The following is a 20,878-nucleotide window of genomic DNA, read 5'->3' as shown; positions in this document are numbered from 1 at the left end:
TCAGTCCACAAGATGGAGAAAGAAGAAACCTACAGCCTGAGCGTCTTACTGGGAACTGTCTGATGCAAGACTGTGGTTAGATGTCTACAGCTTCCTGAGTGCACAGGCTCACTTGGGTAATGGCCTACCACTGGTATCTCCTCTGAGCAGAGGGAAGGTATTTCTTGGAGTATGTTTGATCTACATCCTGAGCTCGTTTTAAAAGTACAGCAGAACACCTATAGGGTAGAAACTTTGCTGCATGCAGAACAGCGTGGAGTCAAGATGCTAGCTCCTCACCCCCTTTTTCAGTCAGAGGCTGCCTGTAGAGTTCAGATGCTCACAGTGAAGCTGTCTGGTAAGCACAGCCACCACTGAGCTCCAAGTGTTCCTGAACCCCCGCAGCTCCAGCTCTTTAGGCACCACTGCAGTCAAACAGACAGCAGCCTGCCAAGAATCAGTTCCCACCTGCCCACCGTTCAGATTCAACTCCAAATTTCACTTCAAGCAAGGTATTTCTAGAGAGAGAAGTTTATTTCACCACTGTATCACTTACATTCAACACAACAATCAGCAAACCAGTTAATCCAAGGATGAGCTCATTCTGCTTTATTACTCATTCTTCCATTTTGTGCTAAGTAATTTGCGGCTGTAAGTCGTATCGTGTGTGTAGCTGCTAGGGCAAGAAGCAAGCCACGAGCATGACAGTGTGAATGTATGAACTAACAAGATACCAGACAGCTTTAGACTTTATTAACTGAAGCTTTTTTGTCATTCACAGGTCAGTTCTTGTACGATGGTCTTCACCAGCCTCGTTCTGAAGGCTTAGGCTAAACCTGAAAGGTAAGAAGTTACCGCGGTTAATCACACCAAGTTTTGAATCCCTAAGGGCAGAGGAGTTGTAGGGTGTTCCTCTCATCCATCTGCTGGGAGGTGTTTAACTACAGGCTTCAGCAGTCCACCCCAACACTGGTCCTAGGCAGTGGCCTCTCTGCCAGGTCAGGGTGGTGTCTCAGCTGAGCTGAACAGGAACTTGCTGCAGGCCAGCAGTGCTGTGCTGGTTCTCCAAGCCTGCTGCCACTGCTACCCTCACCATCAGGAACTCATCCTCTCCACCCCATCACCTCCAGCTACATGTACAGGACCAAGAGAGGAAGCCAGCCAGAACATCCTGCTCTAACTGCAATGTGTGTGCTCTATCAATCCCCATTCTTTACCACACAACATCCCACAACCCACAACATCCCCACGACGATTTTTCTGATTAGCTCATTTAGTAGTGGTCTGGCAGCCAAGTGAGTGCTCTACTTACCATTAGCAAACCTGCACTGCTTCAGAACTTCACTGAAGCCCTCACACAGCTTGAGGTCAGTCTGGTTCTGTGCACACTCCAGGAATTGCTTCATTTCATACTGGCAAGGAGCAAACTGCGATTGCTGCTGCTGCTGGTAGGCAGGCTGAGCAGCCTGGGGCTCCTGAAATGGAAGTACCTTATAAGAGACCTTTCAACAGCCTCAGCCTAGGAAGCCAAACCACCCCAGTGCTACTCACTGTGTATTTCTTCCCACTGTTTTAGTCATAATGCTGCTACTTTTTAAACAGAAACCACTTAAGGGGCTGATATACAAAACAGTTTCCAGCAGTGGCATTCTGAAGAGACTTCTAAGTTACACTTGGGTCACTCTGGACAGCATGTGAGCAAGATAACAGCATTACCTTAATGTTTCAGCAGCACCAAAATGCCTTGCAATAGATCTTGCTGCCATCAGACCTGGCACAGGGAAGTCCTGTCTCAATCAGGGGAACACAACACTAATACTCGACCACAAGCACTCATCCCTTTGAGGTACTTTTAAGATGCTTCATGGTCACTGTGACAATTACCTCAGAGATTGAGCCTCTATTGTTATCCCAGTTGCAATTTGTGTGGTCTTTATGCCTATAGCATTTACTGCAGCCTATACAAAACTGATCTGTCAAGTTAACTGCACTTCAGCAGCTGGTATTTAATTGTGCCTTCTCTTACCTGGTAAGTAATATCAGGCCTTGCAGCTTCAGAGCTGCTTCCTCCACTAAATGCTCCTGTAAGAGCATGACCTATAGTATGGCCCACAGCAGAGCCTACAGCAACTCCAGCAGCAGTTGTAGCCATCTGTGCCATCAGACCAGGCTGCTGTGGTGCAGGAGCAGCCACAGCAGAAGCCGGTGCTGCTGCTGGGACAGGTGCCCGAGCAGCAGGTGCTGGTGACGCAGCTCTCATTGCTGGTGCCCGACTGCAAGGACAAGAAGAGAAGCCTCCTATCACCACTCTGAACTCACAGCAAGCAGAGGCTGCTTGGCTGCAGCGACCACGTCCAGTTCCTCCTTGTTATGTCCTGCATGCTGATAATTAAAAGCCCAATATTCTGGCAAGTGGCTTATGCAAAACTGGATCAAGTTTATCAGCTCCTTCTTGGCTTTTAAAGACCACCCACACCCACCAGAGGGCTGTACGATTTTAAAGGAAATTACAACCCGAAAGTGGCTGATCAAATGGGGATTTAATGATCAGGCCCCAGCTGCCGGGGCCCTGCCGCCAAGCCAGCGCCGAAATTCAATTCCATCCCCGCTAAACACTTAACCCCGCTACACCCATACTCAAAGCAGCCGGCCACCCTCTCAGCCCTCGCCCAAGCCTGTTACCTCCCACCCCGGTGCGTCACCCACCCTCGGAATGGCGGCAGAGCCTCTGCCGCCTGCGGCCTACACGAGGGCGGAGAAGAAGGAAAGGAGCAGCGGGACCCTCACCTGGCGGGAGGCGCCACGCGGGACGTGCGGCTCCGGCCGCCCCTTGGCATCGCGGCGGGAAAGATTTGCTGAGAAGAAAGGAAGAGGAGAAAGCGAAAACGACCTCGGACGGACAGAGAGCCCGGAGCCAGCCGCCGCCGCTGAAGGTCACCCGACACTCGCCGCGCGCGGTGGCGTCACTGCGTCACGAGGCGAGGCGGGGCGGAGCTCGCGCGGGTCCCGCCCCTTCCGCCGTGCGCCTGAGGCGCTGCCGTGAGGCGGGAAAGGGCTGTGGGAGGGACCTGTGGCTGCATGTAGCTCAGTGCCACGGGGCTCTGAGGGACTGGTGGCTGCGGGTGTCTCTGTGCCACGGGGCTCTGAGGGACTGGTGGCTGTGGGTGTCTCTGTGCCACGGGGCTCTGAGGGACTCATGGCTGCGGGTGTCTCTGTGCCACGGGGCTCTGAGGGACTGGTGGCTGCGGGTCCTACTGTGCCATGGGGCTCTGAGGGACTGGTGGCTGCGGGTGTCTCTGTGCCACGGGGCTCTGAGGGACTGGTGGCTGCGGGTCCTACTGTGCCATGGGGCTCTGAGGGACTGGTGGTTGCGGGTGTCTCTGTGCCACGGGGCTCTGAGGGACTGGTGGTTGCGGGTGTCTCTGTGCCACGGGGCTCTGAGGGACTGGTGGTTGCGGGTGTCTCTGTGCCACGGGGCTCTGAGGGACTGGTGGTTGCGGGTGTCTCTGTGCCACGGGGCTCTGAGGGACTGGTGGCTGCGGGTCCTACTGTGCCATGGAGCTCTGAGGGACTGGTGGTTGCGGGTGCCTCCGTGCCACACTGCTTTGAGGGAGCTATGGTTGCAGGTTCCTCTGTGCCATGCCACAATGCTCTGAAGGAGCTATGGTAGCAGATCCCTCTCTGCTCTCAAGCTACAGTGGTTTGAGGGAGCTATGGCAGCTGGTTCCTCTCTGAAATAAGTCAGTTAAACCGCGTTTAAACGTGTGGCTTTCCCTGTGAGAGTCACGCCCTCTGGAGAAGCCCAAGAGGCAGTGTGTGAGGCACCATGAAGGAGCCTCTAAAAGTCCTTCAGCACTCCCCGAATTGCTTTCACCCAAAAGGCTGGGTGAGGGTCACCACCACCCACCCCAGCAAGGAGTGAGGACACCTCCTGCCCTGCTCAGCCCTATGCACCAAGCCTTCTTCATAGGCTGGCAGGTGCTCATTGAGGACTGTGTTTTGAAACAAGAGTGTATTTGCTGGATTATTAATTAATGATGCATGCAGGGAGGTAACTGTTACCTGGTGAAAGAAGTGTGAGTGTTGTGAGTTTATGTAGCAAACGTAATCCAAAAGCAAAGCTTCAGTCAGAAAAGCAGCTGCTTTTCATGTCAAAAGTCATTATAAAGTAAATAAAAACAATATATCCTGTTCAGAACAGCAGCATCTGTGTCAGTCCAGGCTGCTGGCATTGCTACAGGAGCGCATCGCTGCATGCATCTCTCTGGTTCTTGGCCTCTCTCCATTTTGGCTGCTTCCTCAGCAGCTCTGGGTTTGGGGTTTTGTCAAATGCCTCTGAAGCATGATGAGTTTTGCACTCCAGGCAGACAGTAAGTAATTGACTTCATTTTTGGCACTTTCTCTCCTTGTGGATCGCTCCAAGCAAGGCAGGACCACTCAGAGCTTTCAGGGCAAAGCTCAGCCCTGCTCCTCATTCCTCTGCTTCCATGGTGCCCGTTTGGTGCACAAAAAGGAAAGTCTTCAACTAAACCTCATCTTATTTAAGGGCCAAACATGAGGGTGGTTTCTTTTCCTGCAGCTTTAGTACATCTGTCCTCTTACCAGTTGCCTCTTGTGTCTTGGTCATCTCCACCCCTTTCTCATTGTCCCTCTCCCCTTATCCCCACTAAGCAGAAGGCCCAGCATCGAGAGCAGAATATTTTTCATTTACTTTATACACTAACTAGAGTTCAAATAAATAATATTTTTCTTAACTCCTTTAAATTGTTTTCAGTTTCCCTCTCTTTTTTTTTTTTTTCTTTGCTGGCAGAGGGATTCCTTTTTTGTCCTTGAAGTCATTTTGCTACATGTCTCTCTTTGAATCTCTTTTGTTTTGCAGAACAATGAGGGCATGGATGGCATAACTGACAGCATGAATGCTGCCATTGTGTTTTGTCCTCCTGCTTTCCTTGGGAAAGCTTGCAGAGCTTCATTGTGTGCCGACTGCCTCTTCCATCTGCTAGTGCCCAGCAACAATGAGTGTGCAAGGAGATGGGGAGGGGAAGAAGAACGAGTAGCTGCTGGCCATCCTTAAACTAAAGCAATGATGGTGGGTATGATGGGTGTTTACAGGGAGCAAAGATTATTGTGTCTTCAGCTACTAGACTTATGCTGGTAGACAGAGATATCAGCTCATCCTTAATCTACAGCCAGATACTGATGGCACTCTTGATAGAAACCAGAGATGCAAAAGAAAAAGGATCCAGCCCTGGTTGTCTTTGGTTGTAGCCACCCAATTCTGACTAGTGTTATCAGCTCACAGGTCTGTTGCCTATGTTTAGGGGTATGACAGGAATGGTATCTTAGATCTGGGAAACAGATGATGACATCCCATTGCTCAAGTGTATCCCTCCAAAGACTAGGCTGAGAGGGACTCAGGGGAATCTACCAGCGCCTGCTCCAGAGCCAGGCAGAGCACCAAGCTCTGGAGTGTGCTAGGAAAAACAAACTTCTAATGCACTTTTTATATCGCCTGTCCAAGTCATGCATCCCAGAAAGCCTCAGGGCAAACTCTGGTAACGAAACAAACCGTCAGCAAGAGCCCTTGGCACAGCAGGCAGCAGTTTGGTGCATTCTGTCCAAAATCCTGGTAAAAACCTGGAGTGCTTACTGGAGTACCTAAGAGGCCAACGCTGCCTTAGACGTAGTGAAACGTCACCTCAGCCCTGAGGGTTCCGTCAGCCGCGCCTGGTACTGCAGCACTCTGAAACAGCCAGATCTGAGGCGAAAAGCGGGTGAAAAAAGAACCTCATCACCCTGCCGATAGCAGGAACGGGGAACACAGCCCGGTCCGGAGGCGGAGCGCTCTGCTGTGCCGCTTGTCACCCGCCAGACGGCGCCACACCAGGAGACCGCGCCACGCCTCCTCCTCCCCCGCCCTGGCCTGACGTGACGTCGTCGCGGAGCGCCACGTCCGGCGCGGTCGGCGTGGGCGGGGAGCGAGGACCACGCCCGCCCAGCGAGCCAATAAGGTGTGGGCGCGCGTGCGCCGCTCGACTGCGCCGGGCGCGCGTAGCGGGCTGAGGCGGAGGGAGGGGGTAAGATGGCGGCGCCCGTCCTGCTGCGAGTCTCGGTGCCGCGCTGGGAGCGGGTGGCCCGCTCCGCCGTCTGCGCGGCCGGCATCCTGCTTTCCCTCTACGCTTGCCACCTGGAGCGGGAGAAGGGCCGCGATCTCCACTACCAGGCTCTGTGCGACCTCAGTGAGCGGGTCCGCTGCTCCGCCGCCATCACCTCCAGGTGAGACGGGGATGGGACCCGCCGCCGCCGCCGCCTCAGGCCGCCGCGGGGAGAAGGGGCAAGGTACACGGGGAACGGTGAGGCCTGGCCGAGGAGTACTGCCTCCGTAGCCTTGGGGGCGAAGGCGCTGGGTGTTGGGGGTCTGGGCCGGTTCCCGGAGGGGGGCGGCGATGGGAGGGCTTGGTCGAGCGTGCGGGCAGCCAGAGCCTGCGGCTGCGTGCCGGGCACGTCCTGGGGAGGGCTTGTCTGGGGCATGGGGGAGGCTGGGCAGCTGGGACCCTGCTGGGGGCCACAGGCTGGGCAGGCCGAGCAGGGGGTCGTCAGGGCTCCGAGTTCAGGCAGCCTTTTCTCTGGAGAGCTGATGTGGGAATGGGGTTTGGGGCTGTAGGGTGAGGCACCCGCAATTTCTGTGTTGTAATCAATGGCAATTAGCTGGAATGGCAGGCATTTTACTGGTAAATGTGTGTGAGTGAAATGCTGTAGGTGTGACTAGTGATTGAGGCCAATGTAAACATGTACAATTGCGGATGGATGGCATTGGGTTGTTTTAACTGGAGGATCTGGATTGCTTTTTCATTGTAATGCGACCTGGCAGCACAGAAGATGCCTTCATGATACAGAGGAAGTGTTTAATTCAAGAGATGCGTGCCTCAGCAGCAAAAGCACAGTCCAAGTCCTGCTTTATTTTACAGGTTTCCTGTCAGTAATCAATTTAGCAGTTGTTTTCCAAAGGCCAGTGGGTTTTTTTCTTTCTGTTCAGAGAGTCAGTGTATAAATTTTAATAAGCTACTGGCTTGGCTTGTTGTCAAGTAACTAATTGATTGAATTACAGCAGATTAAGTCTCTTTATTGCTATACATTTACAAGAGCTACTAATATAAATATGCTATGGGAAGTAGTCTAGGGTGTAATTTGGCTAAGAAACTCAAGAAATTCAAGTGGTTCAACCAAAGAAATAAAATGGTTTGTTCAGCAATCTCAGAGCTGTTCTCTGTGTGTGTATATATATATATGTAAAGACATTTGCCAGTGGTATCCTTAGGCAAGGAGCTGGGAAGGGGGGGAGGGTTTTAGTTCATCAGCAACTGTATGTATTAAATGCTGCCTTTATTTTTTCTAATGAGAAGGATGCTGTTGTCAAGTACTCACTCCTGAGTACTCAAGCTTTTGCTTTTTCCTCTCAGTGTAACCTGTATAAAAGCTGCCACATTTTTTGTGAAGACATTTGATATATTACCAGTGAGGGAGGAGGTGTACATGTTCTGTCCAGGTGGGAACAGGTTAAATTGTTGAAGCAAAACATGCAGGGAACTCTTAAGAACACTTGTGGGGTGACAGAAGTGGGATTGTGTTATGTTACAGAGAGATGTGTATTTATGAATGCCTGAAAGGAGGCTCTTGTGATTGAGTGAGGGCTTTAACTCTACTTTTCTGCCTCTCAGCAGGTGACCTTTAGTTTGTGAAGGTAGCTTGTGTCTGTAATTGAGTAGTGTCCTGAGGTGAGAAGTTTAGATTTAAACAGGAAGAAGACTTCCATAGGTGTGCCAGATAACTTGGACTTTTAAATTAAAATCATACATAGGCTGCTGTGGTTAAACCACAAAATTACTGTCAGTAATCTAAAGCTTACCACAGCTACAGAGGTATAAAGAGAACAGCAGGGATTTAAGTACCTAAGTAGGCTGTTGTACAGAATTGGTCCTCTGTTAGCTTTTTATTAGTGCAACTGCTGCTGTTGAGACAGGGAGTTTGAAGTTTCAGTGCCTGTTTACTGAACACTTGGAAGAAGGACAATCATTCCAATTATATCCTCAGGTATTTCTAATCGTGGAATAATGCTTGTTAATTACAGTGCTCATTAGCAATGCTGCAGCTGAAACGTTGGCTACGCCGTGGTAAGATCTGTAGATCCTTTACTGCAGGAATTCTGTGCAATGATATGAACAGTCAGGGCTAAAACCAAGTAAAATTTCGTGAGCAGTTGCTAGGGGAATCATGCTTAAAGACTGAGGAATTGCAAATGCCAGGGTAGCTCGTGGTAATTAGAGCAGGTGGTAAAAGGAGCTGTGGCAAAGGAGTGTGCAAGTTCTGTTCAGTCAAACCATATTTGGAGAAGAATGTGCTTGCAGTGCCGTGCAGGACACAGACAAAAAAGGAGTATTGCTTTAAAACCAAGACAAGAGGGCAAGCTATTACACTTGGAAGGGAGAATAACATTGAAAGAAATTAATCTTCTTATCCATGTTGCCTCAGTTCCCTGTCCCTCCGTCGCTCTCCCTCTGTCCAGTGCCGCATTCCTTGTCACCACCACCTGTGGCCAAAGTTTCTCTGAAGCTTGATTTCTACAAGGAGCTTTTAAGTTCTGTTTAGATTCCACCCCAACAGCAGCACTTCAAATCTGGTGTTCCAGAGTTTTCATGCATGATGTAGATGCATTTGTCAACCTTTTCTTTTCTCATTCATCCCAAATTATTTGATGAGCTGAGTTAAATGCGTGACAGAGCTGCACTTTGTGGCTTTTATTGTCTTCCAGAGTGTTCACTTGGTTGTATGGCTGTTTAAACTAGATTTGCTAATGGAACTTAACCTGACTAATGGTTTTAACATTTCTGATGTTGACTCTGGCAGTGGAATGAACTTTGAAGGGTACAGCATGGTGTTGGGATTCATTTTGACTGCATGGAACAATTAGAACAAATGAGTGTATAATTCCTTGAGCTGAATTACTTCAGAACTTAGTTCTGGTCTTCAGGGAGGATATTATTCTTTTCCCCCACCAATAAGCTTGTTTGTGTTTCAGGGCTTGCTTTGGAGCCAAATGTGGTATTGGCACAACAATGAGAACAGAACTGTAAAGATTAGCAGCATGCAGAGGGAGGAGCATGGAAAAGTCATATCAGAGGCTGACTCATCAAGAAGATTGTTGGAAGATATGTCTTCCTGGTATCCCTTATTCAAGATGTTAATGGGCAGCATATTTCAAGCATTTATCATGGGGAAAGTTCACTAAATAGCTCTGAGAAGAAAACAGCTCAGGGGCTGTGTAATGACCACTGTTGTTTTCCAAGCAGGAATAAGGGAAGGTATTAGGGAACTGCCTAGTGTTTTCATCTGGCAATTGCTGTAGGTGTTTTAAGTGAATTGCTTTCTTATATTTGAGAATAATGAAGTGGCAAGAATGGCTTCATTTATAATGGAACTGGCTACTAGCAGCTCCTGAAAAAGCTTTTTGGTTTTACTGTTACAGTTTCACTGAGAGAATTAAACTAATAGGCAAGTTTGAATCTCTATTCTAGGGATAGCAGAATGGCTTGAAAGATAAATGTGGTATTTGAGCAGTGAGCACTGTGCTTTGTTAAGCTGTTGCATGCTCTAGGAGACTTCTGGGTCTTCTGATGTGCTTCTACTTTCTGTCTTGATTTAAGATTCCTGCAGGGGATGTTAGTGGATGCTTCATTTTGAAGGCTGTTTTGTAGCCTGGTATGTGTTAATGCTGTGACAGCTTCAATACAGACTTAAGACAGCTGGCATGAAGGACCAAAGGGCACATGTTGCTGTATATCTTTAGCAATATTTGTGGCTTTTGGCTAGCTGTGTAAGTGAAGAGCTTTGGAAATAGTCAATATTGACCTAGGTTAACACCTTTGGCTGACTTACTGGATCACAGAATAACAGAGGTTGGGAGAGACTTCTGGAGATCGTCTAGGCCAACCCCTCTGCCAGAGCAGCTTGCAAAGGACGGCATCTAGGTGGGCTTTGAATGACTCCAGGGAAGGAGACTCTTCCACTTCTCTGGGCAGCCTCTTCCAGTGCTCCACCACCCTCAATGTGAGGAAGTTGCTCCTTGTGTTTAGGTGGAATTTTGTATGTTCAAGTTTGTGCCCATTACCTCTTGTCCAGTTGCTGGGCACCACTGAAGAAAGACTGGTACCATCCTCCTGACACCCATCCTTCTAAGTATTTATAAGCATTGAGGAGGTCTCCTCTCAGTCTTTTCTTCTCCAGGCTAAAAAGTCCCAAGTCCTCTGACCTTTCTTCCTAAGACAGCTGTTTCAGTCCTCTTATCATTGTAGTCCTTTGCTGTACCCTTCCAGGCAGTTCCCTGCCCTTCTTGAACTGGGGAGCCCAGAACTGGATGCAGTGCTCCACTACTGAAGAAGCTCTACAGACAAAACAGGATTTTAAGAATCTGTGCTCTGGATATAATCTGCTTCAGGGATTCCCTGTGCTGAACTTTGTCAGTGTGCAGAAGAATTGTCATCTTGTATTGGAGTTACTCTGCCTGTTCTGAAAAATGAATGCCTGCCTTAGGTCTTCTAGGTCAGGCATCAAAGTTATCTTCTGGTAGTTCTCAAAAATGTACTTTTGTAACATTCTGCCTGTGTGGACAGACCTGTGCAGACAGGCAGTTGTTTCACTGGACTTGCCAAGCCTGGCCTGTGACAACTGCAGTGTCATTGTGCTGTTCTGCTCACCTTCATAGATCGTTTCAAGCAGGGAATTTAGACCCATGTAAATGCTACATTTGATTTTCTCACTCTTGTGACATTTTCTCAGTCTCCAGCTCTGTGCTGTGAGAATGTAATTATGCTGCTGTAGAGCTTACTCATTATGCTGTGAGATGTTGCAGTTAAAACCTTGACCAGTGCTGGTTCTCCAGTGAAGCACACCTTGCCTGAGCTGTTGTTTTGGTGCATCTTTAAAGACTGCAGACTCTGACAGAGAGCAAGCTGACAACCACCACCACATTGTCTAAGGAAACTGGACATGGGGAAAACAACTTCTAGTATCATAGTATCAGTTGGGGTTGGAAGGGACCACAAGGATCATCTAGTTCCAACCCCCTGCCATGGGTAGGGACACCCCACACTAGATCAGGCTGGCCAGAGCCTCATCCAGCCTGGGCTTAAACACCTCTGGGGACAGGTCCCCAACCACCTCCCTGGACAACCCATTCCAGGGCTTCACCACTCTCATGGGGAAGAACTTCCTCCTCACATCCAGCCTGAATCTCCCCACCTCCAGCTTCATTCTCTGGCCTCTTCCCCAGCCTGATCTTTATACTGCAGGTTCCCATTCAGCTCTGCTGTGGGGCAGTTCCTGTGAAGTTGATGTCTGTCAATTTGCTTGATTCCAGGTTATAGCAGTTATCTTCCATATAGATGGCAAGGTCCTCATGTCCCAGCATTTCTTTCTTCTCCTGGGCAGGCATTCAGATGCCTGAGGTTGACAACTGCAGTCGTTAGTGGCCAGTGTAAGGTGAGAAATGGCAAAGATGGCTTTAGGCAGGTCGTGTAAAAGGGGAAGCTCAGGTCCCTTGTGAACCAGTGCAGGCAAACCAGGCCTGTGTGCTTTGTTAAAATGTCACCTTCTTGGCAAGTCTTCACTCTTTGCTTATCAGTAGTTTCCTTAACCAGAGCCAAGCTATTGTTTTTGTTGAGCATCTTTGAATCTGTATAGAGGAGGGGAAAAAAAAAGCTTGATTGGGCTGCTGAAGGGCAGGACATGGAGCAGCTGCTACCAAAGTAGTTTACAGGGAAGTGTAAACACCTCCTGAGCCTCAGCTGTGATTTAAAGTCAGTTGTTTATTTCTGAGGCCTGCAAATGGGTAGATAGCAGGTGTAATTGTGCTGCTTCTGTCATTGGTAGCAAGCATTTGGGTCGTTTTTTGCTGTCTGAGGGAAGGTTTGAAGATGTCTAGCTTGTTGATTAGGCAGGGGAAATCAGACAGAATCTGTCTAGTTCCTTCCACTTTGCTCCAGCAGGTTCAAGAGGATGGTGAGTTTCACAGCTGTAGCTAGATGAGTGTAATAAAAGTTTTACAGCTAAGGATGCTGAGCCAAAAAAGAAATGCAGACAACTTAAGGCCAAGAAAAGTTGTTGCACTCTGCCTTTTAAAGTCTGACTTGTAGAGAAGGTTTTGGGTTTGTGTGCATTAATTTTACTTCCCCCCCATCTTTCATGGAGAAGTCTAAAAGGATTCAAGTTGTCAAAGTTTTGTAGAAGCAGATCCAGTGCCAACAGGGAGGAAAGAGAGAGACTCTAAGACTTCTGTTGAAGGGGGGAAATAAACTAACTTGCTGTATGAGCTAAGGTTGTCTGTCCCATTTGCTCTGCCAGCCAGACAGCAAAGACTCAGATCTGACAGAATGGAATGGTCTGGGGAGGCAGGGTGCAGGTGCAGGGTGTGAGCTGGGAGGGATCCCAAAGCTGTTCCATGTGCTGGAGGAGGAAGGAAGGTCTTCAACAATGTTTGTAGAAAGTCAGCTTCATTAGTTCCAAATCTGGTTCCCAAAGCAGCAGAAGCTGACGCTTCAAGTGATTGTTTTGTCCCATCTATGTAGCAGAACTGATGCCTTAATGCCTGAGGCTGGTACGATCCGTTTCGTTCCCGTCTCATTTTCAGCTTGACTGCAGTGTGCAAGAGGGCTGAGAATTATTTTGTGCAAAATGAATTTTACAAAGTTCAAATCCAGCCTTCACTTCTGGTAGCTTGATAAAAGGGATTATGGAGAAGGCATACAATGCTGGTGGCTTGTAGCTTGAATAACCAGAGCTGCTGCAGGGACTGCTCTGAAAGAATTAACCTCTGTCTGGGTGACAGTTTGCTGATACAGACACTGAGATTTTGTTTCCCCTGCTGTTTCTGAGGTAGGGCAGGAGGGTATGTAGAACAAAATCCCTTTGGTTTATGATAAATAATGGTAAATAGGGGTGGGGTTTTTTTTTTTGGAGCACTCTTGGCAAGTTTCCAAACAGGGATTTTTTTCTTTAATCTCCTTGCTTTCTCATGGCTTCTAATTGAAGGATTTTACCTGATCTTTGAACACTACCTGTTAGAGTGGCCTCAGCAACCTTGTAACCATGAACTGAGGTGCATCCAAAATCCTCCAGGGAAGCCACCAAGAAGCTGCAACTGGAGTTTCTTGAGATTGCAAAGCAGTAACATGCTGCAGATCCTTTGACCTTTACATGAACTTTTCTCTGAAGGTGGTGTGAGCATAGGCCAGCTCTGCTCCCCTCCTGAGAACTTCCATTCTGTGCCTTGACTGTCTCAGAAAGCAGGTGACACTTGAGGAGAGGTGCCCATCACTTGTTCAGGGCTCAGCTGGATTCCATTAGAAAATGGTATTTATTCCTTCAGGGTCACAAAGTGATCAGTGATGCTTGTTGATGATAACAAAATCATGCTTATGGAATGAAAAATAGTCCTGAAATGAGGGCCTTTAATCTGCTACTCAGGAAACAAAACCTGAGGCCTTCACTTGCAGCTCTGAAAGTATCCTAAGTTATTTTTTTTAATGAGTCTTTTTTGCCCTTTCCATTGCAGCAAACCTCAAAATGGAGTGAGAGATGTGTTGGAAAACCTGCTGCTGCACAAACAGTGTTTTCTGATTGTTGAATCATACCTGCCATTTAATTATCTGGTCTCCTGGGGATTTGATAGCATTTTCAGCTAGATATTTAGGAGACTAGAATGGGAGCTGGGAAGAGAGTCTGGAGAAGAGAAGGCTCTGAGGTGACCTCATTGTGGCCTTCCAGTATCTGAAGGGGGCCTACAAGAAGGCTGGGGAGGGACTTCTCAGGATCTCAGGGAGTGATAGGACTAGGGGAAATGGAATGAAGCTGGAGGTGGGGAGGAAGTTCTTCCCCATGAGAGTGGTGAAGCCCTGGAATGGGTTGTCCAGGGAGGTGTTTGAGGCCCCATCCCTGGAGGTGTTTAAGACCAGGCTGGATGAGGCTCTGGCCAGCCTGATCTAGTGTGAGGTGTCCCTGCCCATGGCAGGGGGGTTGGAACTAGATGATCCTTGTGGTCCCTTCCAACCCTGACTGATTCTATGATGTGTGCTCTGTTCAGAGCACCTGCTCCTCACAGCTTGCTGAAGCTAGCTGGGCTTGACCTGGTCTGGCATGGTTATTTTCATGTTAAAATGAATATGCTGTAGTTAGTTCTTTCCTTGACATGAGGATTAAGGATTGCCAAGTAAAATGGAGGTGATTCTGGCATTCATCACCAGAGGATGTTGTGGAAGTCAAAAGTATGTGTTCAGAAAGCATCTGGCTGCAGTCTGGGAAGCTTCAAGGTGGGCTGCTGAGCTGAGTGATGCAGGTGAAACCCCAACTCAGAAGTTTCCTGAGCTGATTCTTAACATAATGATAACTGAGGTCAGGGAGAATGTCTTGGTGAAGGATCTGTTTGTAAAAGCCCTTAAAAACATCTGCAGGTGACTGTCAGAGTTGGGGTGCTTGGCTGGAACAAACAAGATAGCACTTCTTACAGAGCAGATGAATCATCAGACTCTTGGCTAAGCTTGTTTGTTGTTTGGACTTTGTCAGGCTTGGAATTCTGTTGCTTTTTGAGCTCATACTGATAGCTCTCTCGGCTTTTAACTTGTTATAGGTAGAGGTTGTTACTTGTCCTTTAAAATAATGGAGTTACTTGTGTCCTGTATGAGGCTCTCTCAGGCCTTTCAGCCAGTGGTGTTGTCCCTGCTGAATTACAGTGAAACGTTTAGAGGTGAAGTGTACTCCCATAATATGTTCCAGCACAGAGAATTGTGCAGAAGAGGTCTTGGAGATTCTGTAGGGGATATGTCACTTGTGGATCAACATTCCCTCATTTCTTGTCTTCCTGTTAGGAAGTGTTAAGTGCCTGGCAGTACTACTTTAAACTTGTAAAACTGCAACGCTTCTGAGCTGTGTTAGATGCCACAGATGAAAAGGGACACTGCCCAGAGGGGGAATAAGAATTGCAGAGACCTCCTCTGATGAAAGGAAATGCACATTGCACTCAGTCCCCATGGTGTTCAAGTGTAGCTGTTAGGGAGCTACCTGAACTGTTCTAAACACTTCCTTGGACTTCCTGAACCACTTCTGGAAGCTGTTTTAAAGAACACTGAGCTGCCCCTGCAGATGGGCAGTGAAGCTGGTGGTCAGCCTGAACAGAGAGGGAATGTGAGCTGCATGAAACATGCAGGAAGAAACCTTAAACATTGATTTAAAAACCTCCTGGAGGTTAGCTCAGATTGCCCTTTTTAAATGGGAGTGAAACTGGGGTGTGGCACAGGTTAGGCTTGGCAGATGCTTGTCATGGTGCTCTGAGTCACTCAGGGTGACCTCAGCCTGGCTTTCACAACACAACACTTGGCTGCTTCGGGGAAGGGAGCCACAAATCATTACCACGCAGAAGCTGCTGAAGTTGGACTAAGCTTTTATCAGGCTGTGCAAGCAGCTCTTTTAATTAGGGCAGTTGGTTTTAGTTAGCATTCTGTATCCACAACCTGAATGCAAGCTAACAGTAGTCCTTTCTTTATGGGAAAGGCAAGTCCCATGAAGAGCTTCAGAGCACTTTAGAAGCATAGAATCAATAAGGTTGGAAAAGACCTCAAAGACCATCAAGTCCAACCTGTCACCCAAGACCTCATGACTGCTAAACCATGGCTTCAGTCCTTTTCACTGATGTTTCACCTGAAGTTCTTTCTGTTAGGCCTGCAGTCTGTCTTCTTGCTATTTGCTTGCCATGTGTTCTTAGACTTCTGAATTTACCATAGCTCAGGTGTGATTCGCTTGAGTTTTGGTGTGAAAAAGGTGATTTTCATAATTGGTCTTTGCCCTTCTACCAATTGCTGGTAAAAGTGCTTGGTTCATTGTGTATTTTAGTGGGATTTGGAATGCCCTTGGTAGAATTAGGAGATGGTTTAGCCTGCTCAGTAGAGAAATGAGATGGAAAGAGAAATACACAGGCTGAATGTTTTTGCTTTCCAGTTTGTTGCAGAAAACTTCCTCACACTTCAACGCTTTTTAAGGTTGGGAAAAGTGCTTTGTTTTAAACCACAGGCTTTTCAGCTGTCCTGAAGGGTGTGGAATAAGATGCAGGATTAGAGCTGGACTCCATGGGCTGAAATTTAATGCTTGATGTCCTTAAAGCTGCTACAAGGCCAACCAGATACTTAATTAACTACTGCACGAGGAGAAAGCTTTCACCGTGCTCTGACCTTGCAGCTTCTAAGTGATCACTTGGGACCACTGACTGTCAGGAAGGGCTTGAACTTGTTATCTTTCCAGTAGCAACATTTATTCAGTCCCTGGAGGTGTTCAAGAAGGGACTGGACGTGGCACTTGGTGCCATGGTTTAGTAGTCATGAGGTCTTGGGTGACAGGTTGGACTTGATGATCTTTGAGGTCTTTTCCAACCTTGCTGATTCTATGATTCAATGATTCACTTGCAGAATAACTGTAGAGGCAAATTGTGGAGTCTAAAGTTATTCATGCTCAAAGCTTGAGTTTGCTCTCAAACACCACAGGATCTCACAGGCATCAGAAATGAGAGCTTACAGCTAGGGCAGAGAGAAGGTAGGGATTCAGCATCCTGCAGTTACTTTTAAGCTAATGTGGAACCACTCTGAGTTCTGCTCTTGATAAAGAGGAGCTGAGTGTTCAAATGGAGTTTAGAGTCACCCTACAAAGACTTCTCACTCAATCTGGAACAGTAGTTTGCTCCTGCAGGTAGTAATCTGGAGCATCTGTAAATGTGGTGCTACAGGAAAAGAGACTTTAAGTGAAAAAACTGACACCTGTACTGTTGTTGTCTGGCTCTTTTAATACTGCATTTGGTAGCTGGACCACACAAGGCAGCTGTTACATGTGCTGGGACCATCTTATCAAAGTGAGGCTAAAAAATAAACAGCTCTTGCTTAAAACTCAGATAACATTCTGTGCATGACAGGAGAGTCTTGCCATAGCTGAGATTCTTTGGAACTTGGGGTATTTCTTTAATGTTTGCTTATTTGTGCCTGGAGTTTGGACTTCCAAAATCTTGCCCTCAATGGCTCCCTTAGCTGTGAAGTGCTGCACTTTTTTCCAGGTCTTTGGCATCCATCCTCTATGCTGCTTTCATAGAATCATGGAATGGTTTGGGTTGGAAGGGACGTCCAAAGGTCATCTAGTTCAACCTCCTGCAGTGTGCAGGGACATCCCTATCTAGAGCAGGTTGCTCAAAGCCTTCTCAAGCCTGACCTTGAACATCTCCAGGGCTGGGGCCTCAACTACCTCCCTGTGCAACCTGTTGCAGTGTTCCACTACCCTCATGATAACTGAACTTGTTCCTGACATCCAATCTAAATCTCTAGTTTCAAACCATTGCCCCTGGTCCTATCACTGCAGGCCTTTGGAAACACTCCCTCTGCAGCCTTCTTGAAGCCCCCTTCAGGTTTAGGAGGCTGCTATTAGGTCTTCCTGGAGTCTTCTCTTCTCCAGGCTGAACAACATCAGTCCCTTCAGCCTGTCCTCATAGGAGAGGTATTGCAGCCCCCTGATTGTTTTCATGGCCCTCCTCTGTACCTGCTTCATCAGGTCCATGTCCTTCCTGTGTTGAGGGCTCCAGAGCTGGACACAGTACTCCAGGTGAGCTCTTACCAGAGCAGAGTTAAGTGCAGAATCACTTTGTCCCCAGGCATTACTCTACATTAGCTGGGACTCTAAATCTTCATAGGCTGGAGGGAGGATCTGTCACCAGCTTTGTCCTCCATGGATTCATGGCCCCAAATTTACACTGGGATTATTCACTGCTCCTCCCAGCAATTAAATGTTGTCTTCCTGACCCTTCAGCAGCTCTGGTATGTGTGGCATCATCCCTGTGGTACAGCAGCTGTGCTGGCTTGAAGCTTTGTATTTGCACTTCAGTCATTGAGAAGATTTGGAACCAAAATAGTTGAAAGTACCTTTTTGGGTTTCTTTTTTACTGTTTATGCAGTAATTGTGGGGTTTGGGAATTGGTACCTTATTCTCTGCTTGATTTCTTGAGGGGCAGAGCACAGGACTTGGATATAATGTTAATTGTTAACGTGAAATGTGAACTAAAATTACTAATTTGAGTTTGCTATGCAAATGTTGCACAAATAGGTGGTTTTGGAGGTGGTGTAAAATGGTTCTGACTGTGGTACCTTTCTTGTGTGAGGAAATTGTTTGCAATGTGATGGTAGCCTCTCCCTGGTCTCAGACATCTGGTGAAGTCTATCAGCACCTTTCCTGCAGTGTGTGCAGAGCAAGCCTGTACTGTGTCTTGCTTCAACAGAACCATGGCCTCTTAGACAACAGGCTGGTTGGAGACTTCACTTCTCTTGGCCTGGATGTAGCACTGTGGTGTTTGCTGTGGCAGCAGTGGTGAGGAGTTGTGGGTTTATTTTTTCACATAGTTGTGTGACCAGCTGGTAACGTTGAACCTAGCCTTTAATTTTTACAGTGCTTGGCTGATGACCCAAAGACATGCTGGCAGGTGTCCTAATGTTCTCCTGTGGATTCAGTTGTGTTAAAGCAGTGTTCTCTTCTCTTCATGTTTTCAAGTGATGCTAATAAAGTGAGTCCTCACTTTGCTTTTACAACTAACAGCCTGATTTGCCTTAGGGCATAACATTAATGGTTTCCAGCACAAATACATTTGCCAATTTAATCTTTTATCCCCTCATAGTGCAGCAGCAGTTTGGTAGGGCTTGTGCTGCAAGTCACGTTGTGGTTCAGGTGCTGGTTCAAGATGTCACACTGTGCATGTGCTCTAGCAAAGGAGGTCTGTGCTGCTTGTTATGGTGCCATCCCCAGCTCGCCTGCTTGACAGATTTGGGTTCCTCCTGAGGTGTTAGACTGATCAGGAGCAGCTGAAGTGCAAGCATATGTTCAGACTTGCTTGCTCTGATAATGCCAGCGAGGTAAGTGCTGGCAGAGCTGGTAACAAGCAGTTACCAAGCTGGACCATTTTCCCTCAGCTGCCTGGTGAGCATGTGTTGGACTTAAGGTGCTGGAGAGAAATGCTGAAGATGTTGGAGGAAGGAAGTGTTCACTTCATAAAAGAGCTTTAAACTACAACCCTGGGAAGCAGACATGGTATTCGGTGAAGTTACAACTGTGTGCACCTGGTGGCTCCTGGTACATGCCATAACTGATACCAGCAATGTGTGGGGTGAAGCTGTACCTAGTGCACTCCTTGGTGCAAGCTGCAGAACTGTCACATCAGAATAGATCCTGTCTGGTGGTTGGTTGGGCTTGGTTTTTTTTCCCTTCCCAGCAGTGATGAGTTGCAAATAGTGATGTGTAAAGCAGTAGGTACCCAAGCAGAAGTTAATTGGGTTTATTGTTTTGCAGATGGGGTCGAGGATTCGGACTGTTGGGTTCCATCTTTGGAAAGGACAGTGCAATAAATCAGTCAAACAGTGTTTTTGGACTCGTGTTTTATATACTACAAATGCTGCTTGGTAAGTATCAAACTCACTTCAGAGTCTAAAGTACCCAGCAGGTCTGTGGTGATGAGAGGAGCGTGTTGCACGTTGCAGGGGCTGCAAGAAACCAGATAAATGGTTGTGCATTTCATGTGTTTGTTTATAGCACATCTGTCCAGAGGGCTTAAAAACTCAGCTGATGACAAGCAGTGATGTTTTCCTCCTGCCTTGCTGTTAATAATGTGTCATGACACCTGCTGCACCGGTGTGTTGACTTTAAATATATCTAGTGTTGGCTTGCACAATAGAAAAGAGGGGATAAAAATGGAATTTGCAAGCTGTGCAGGAGTAGCAGAGGTAGGAGCCAAAGAGAAGGGCACGAAGTGTAGCGAGTGCATACAGCTTTAACTGTGTGGCCTGCTCCAAAGCTGTTAATATCGACAGACATTACGTCAGCAACCTCAGGAGTACAGAAGATGGTAGACACTGCACAAACTCCTTGTCAAAGGACTGGTACAGAACCTGAAAGCTCCCTTCCCAATAGGGATTTGTCAGCCCCTCTTGGTGTTTTAAACAGACTGTGCTCCAGACTTGAGCTGGAGTTGGCCCTTGGCCATTTGCTGTGTGTGGAAGGGGGGAACCGAGCAGCCGTAGTAACTCTCTCTCTCTTGTTGCAGGTATGACAGCAAGTGCAGTAGCAGCTCTAATCCTCATGACATCCTCCATAGTGTCTGTAGTAGGGTCATTGTACTTGGCATACATTCTGTACTTCGTGCTGAAGGAGTTTTGCATTGTCTGCGTCCTCACATACTTGCTGAACTTCATTCTCTTTATCATCAACTACAAACGACTAGTTTATTTGAACGAGGCCTGGAAACGGCAACTCCAACCCAAACAGGAGTGACACCTGTTTGAACTTTTGACTGACAGTCTGAAGAACCAACTTCCATTTAAGTTTATTTTGCAGTAATTTTTTTATTCTCCATATCAGACACTTTTTTTCCCCCCCTCTTCCCCTCCCTCCCCAAGAATCATAACTGAATTTTTAACTATAAAGTTGAAGGGGCCCTAGCTAATTATTTTTGTTTCCCTTTGGGGTGTGTGTGTGTGTGTGCTAATCTTCAATTTAAATGTGGTGAGGAAAGAAAGCTCTAATACAATCAAAGACAAGCTTTAACTTTACTTTGAAGGAGTTTTAGCCACAGCAAAACCTAGACTCTCTCTCTCTTCCCCCCTCCACTTGTGAAGTGGGTAACACTTGCTACGAAATATCCTGTATATAAATTCAGGTATAACAAGATGTGATCATGACATTAAATATTCTAGGCTAGCATTACCCTATTTAATGTTGCCATGTTTACAGGATGTGTATTACTGGGTTGGGGGTTTGGTTTGGGGTTTGTTTTTTTTTTGGT

The 20,878-nt window shown here is 47.4% G+C and overlaps 2 protein-coding genes across 2 annotated transcripts; one reads left to right on the top strand and one right to left on the bottom strand.

Annotated features, from left to right (window-relative positions):
- Positions 1-494: 494 nt before the first annotated feature.
- On the bottom strand, positions 495-2,938 carry CHCHD2 (coiled-coil-helix-coiled-coil-helix domain containing 2). Its single transcript, XM_054166472.1, has 4 exons — positions 2,767-2,938; positions 2,006-2,252; positions 1,292-1,454; positions 495-815 (listed from the first exon to the last, which is right to left on the bottom strand). The coding sequence occupies exons 1-4, from the start codon at positions 2,814-2,816 to the stop codon at positions 805-807; spliced, it is 471 nt and encodes a 156-aa protein (XP_054022447.1). The 5' UTR covers positions 2,817-2,938; the 3' UTR covers positions 495-804.
- Positions 2,939-6,039: 3,101 nt separating this feature from the next.
- Positions 6,040-20,462, top strand: VKORC1L1 (vitamin K epoxide reductase complex subunit 1 like 1). The gene is made up of 3 exons (XM_054166629.1): positions 6,040-6,255; positions 19,390-19,499; positions 20,141-20,462. The coding sequence occupies exons 1-3, from the start codon at positions 6,062-6,064 to the stop codon at positions 20,365-20,367; spliced, it is 531 nt and encodes a 176-aa protein (XP_054022604.1). The 5' UTR covers positions 6,040-6,061; the 3' UTR covers positions 20,368-20,462.
- Positions 20,463-20,878: the final 416 nt, after the last annotated feature.

The sequence above is a fragment of the Dryobates pubescens genome, chromosome 13 (assembly GCF_014839835.1).
Source record: "Dryobates pubescens isolate bDryPub1 chromosome 13, bDryPub1.pri, whole genome shotgun sequence".
Classification (NCBI taxonomy): domain Eukaryota; kingdom Metazoa; phylum Chordata; class Aves; order Piciformes; family Picidae; genus Dryobates; species Dryobates pubescens.
Note: the sequence above shows the minus strand (reverse complement) of the source record. Positions and strands in the feature narration are given on the sequence as shown.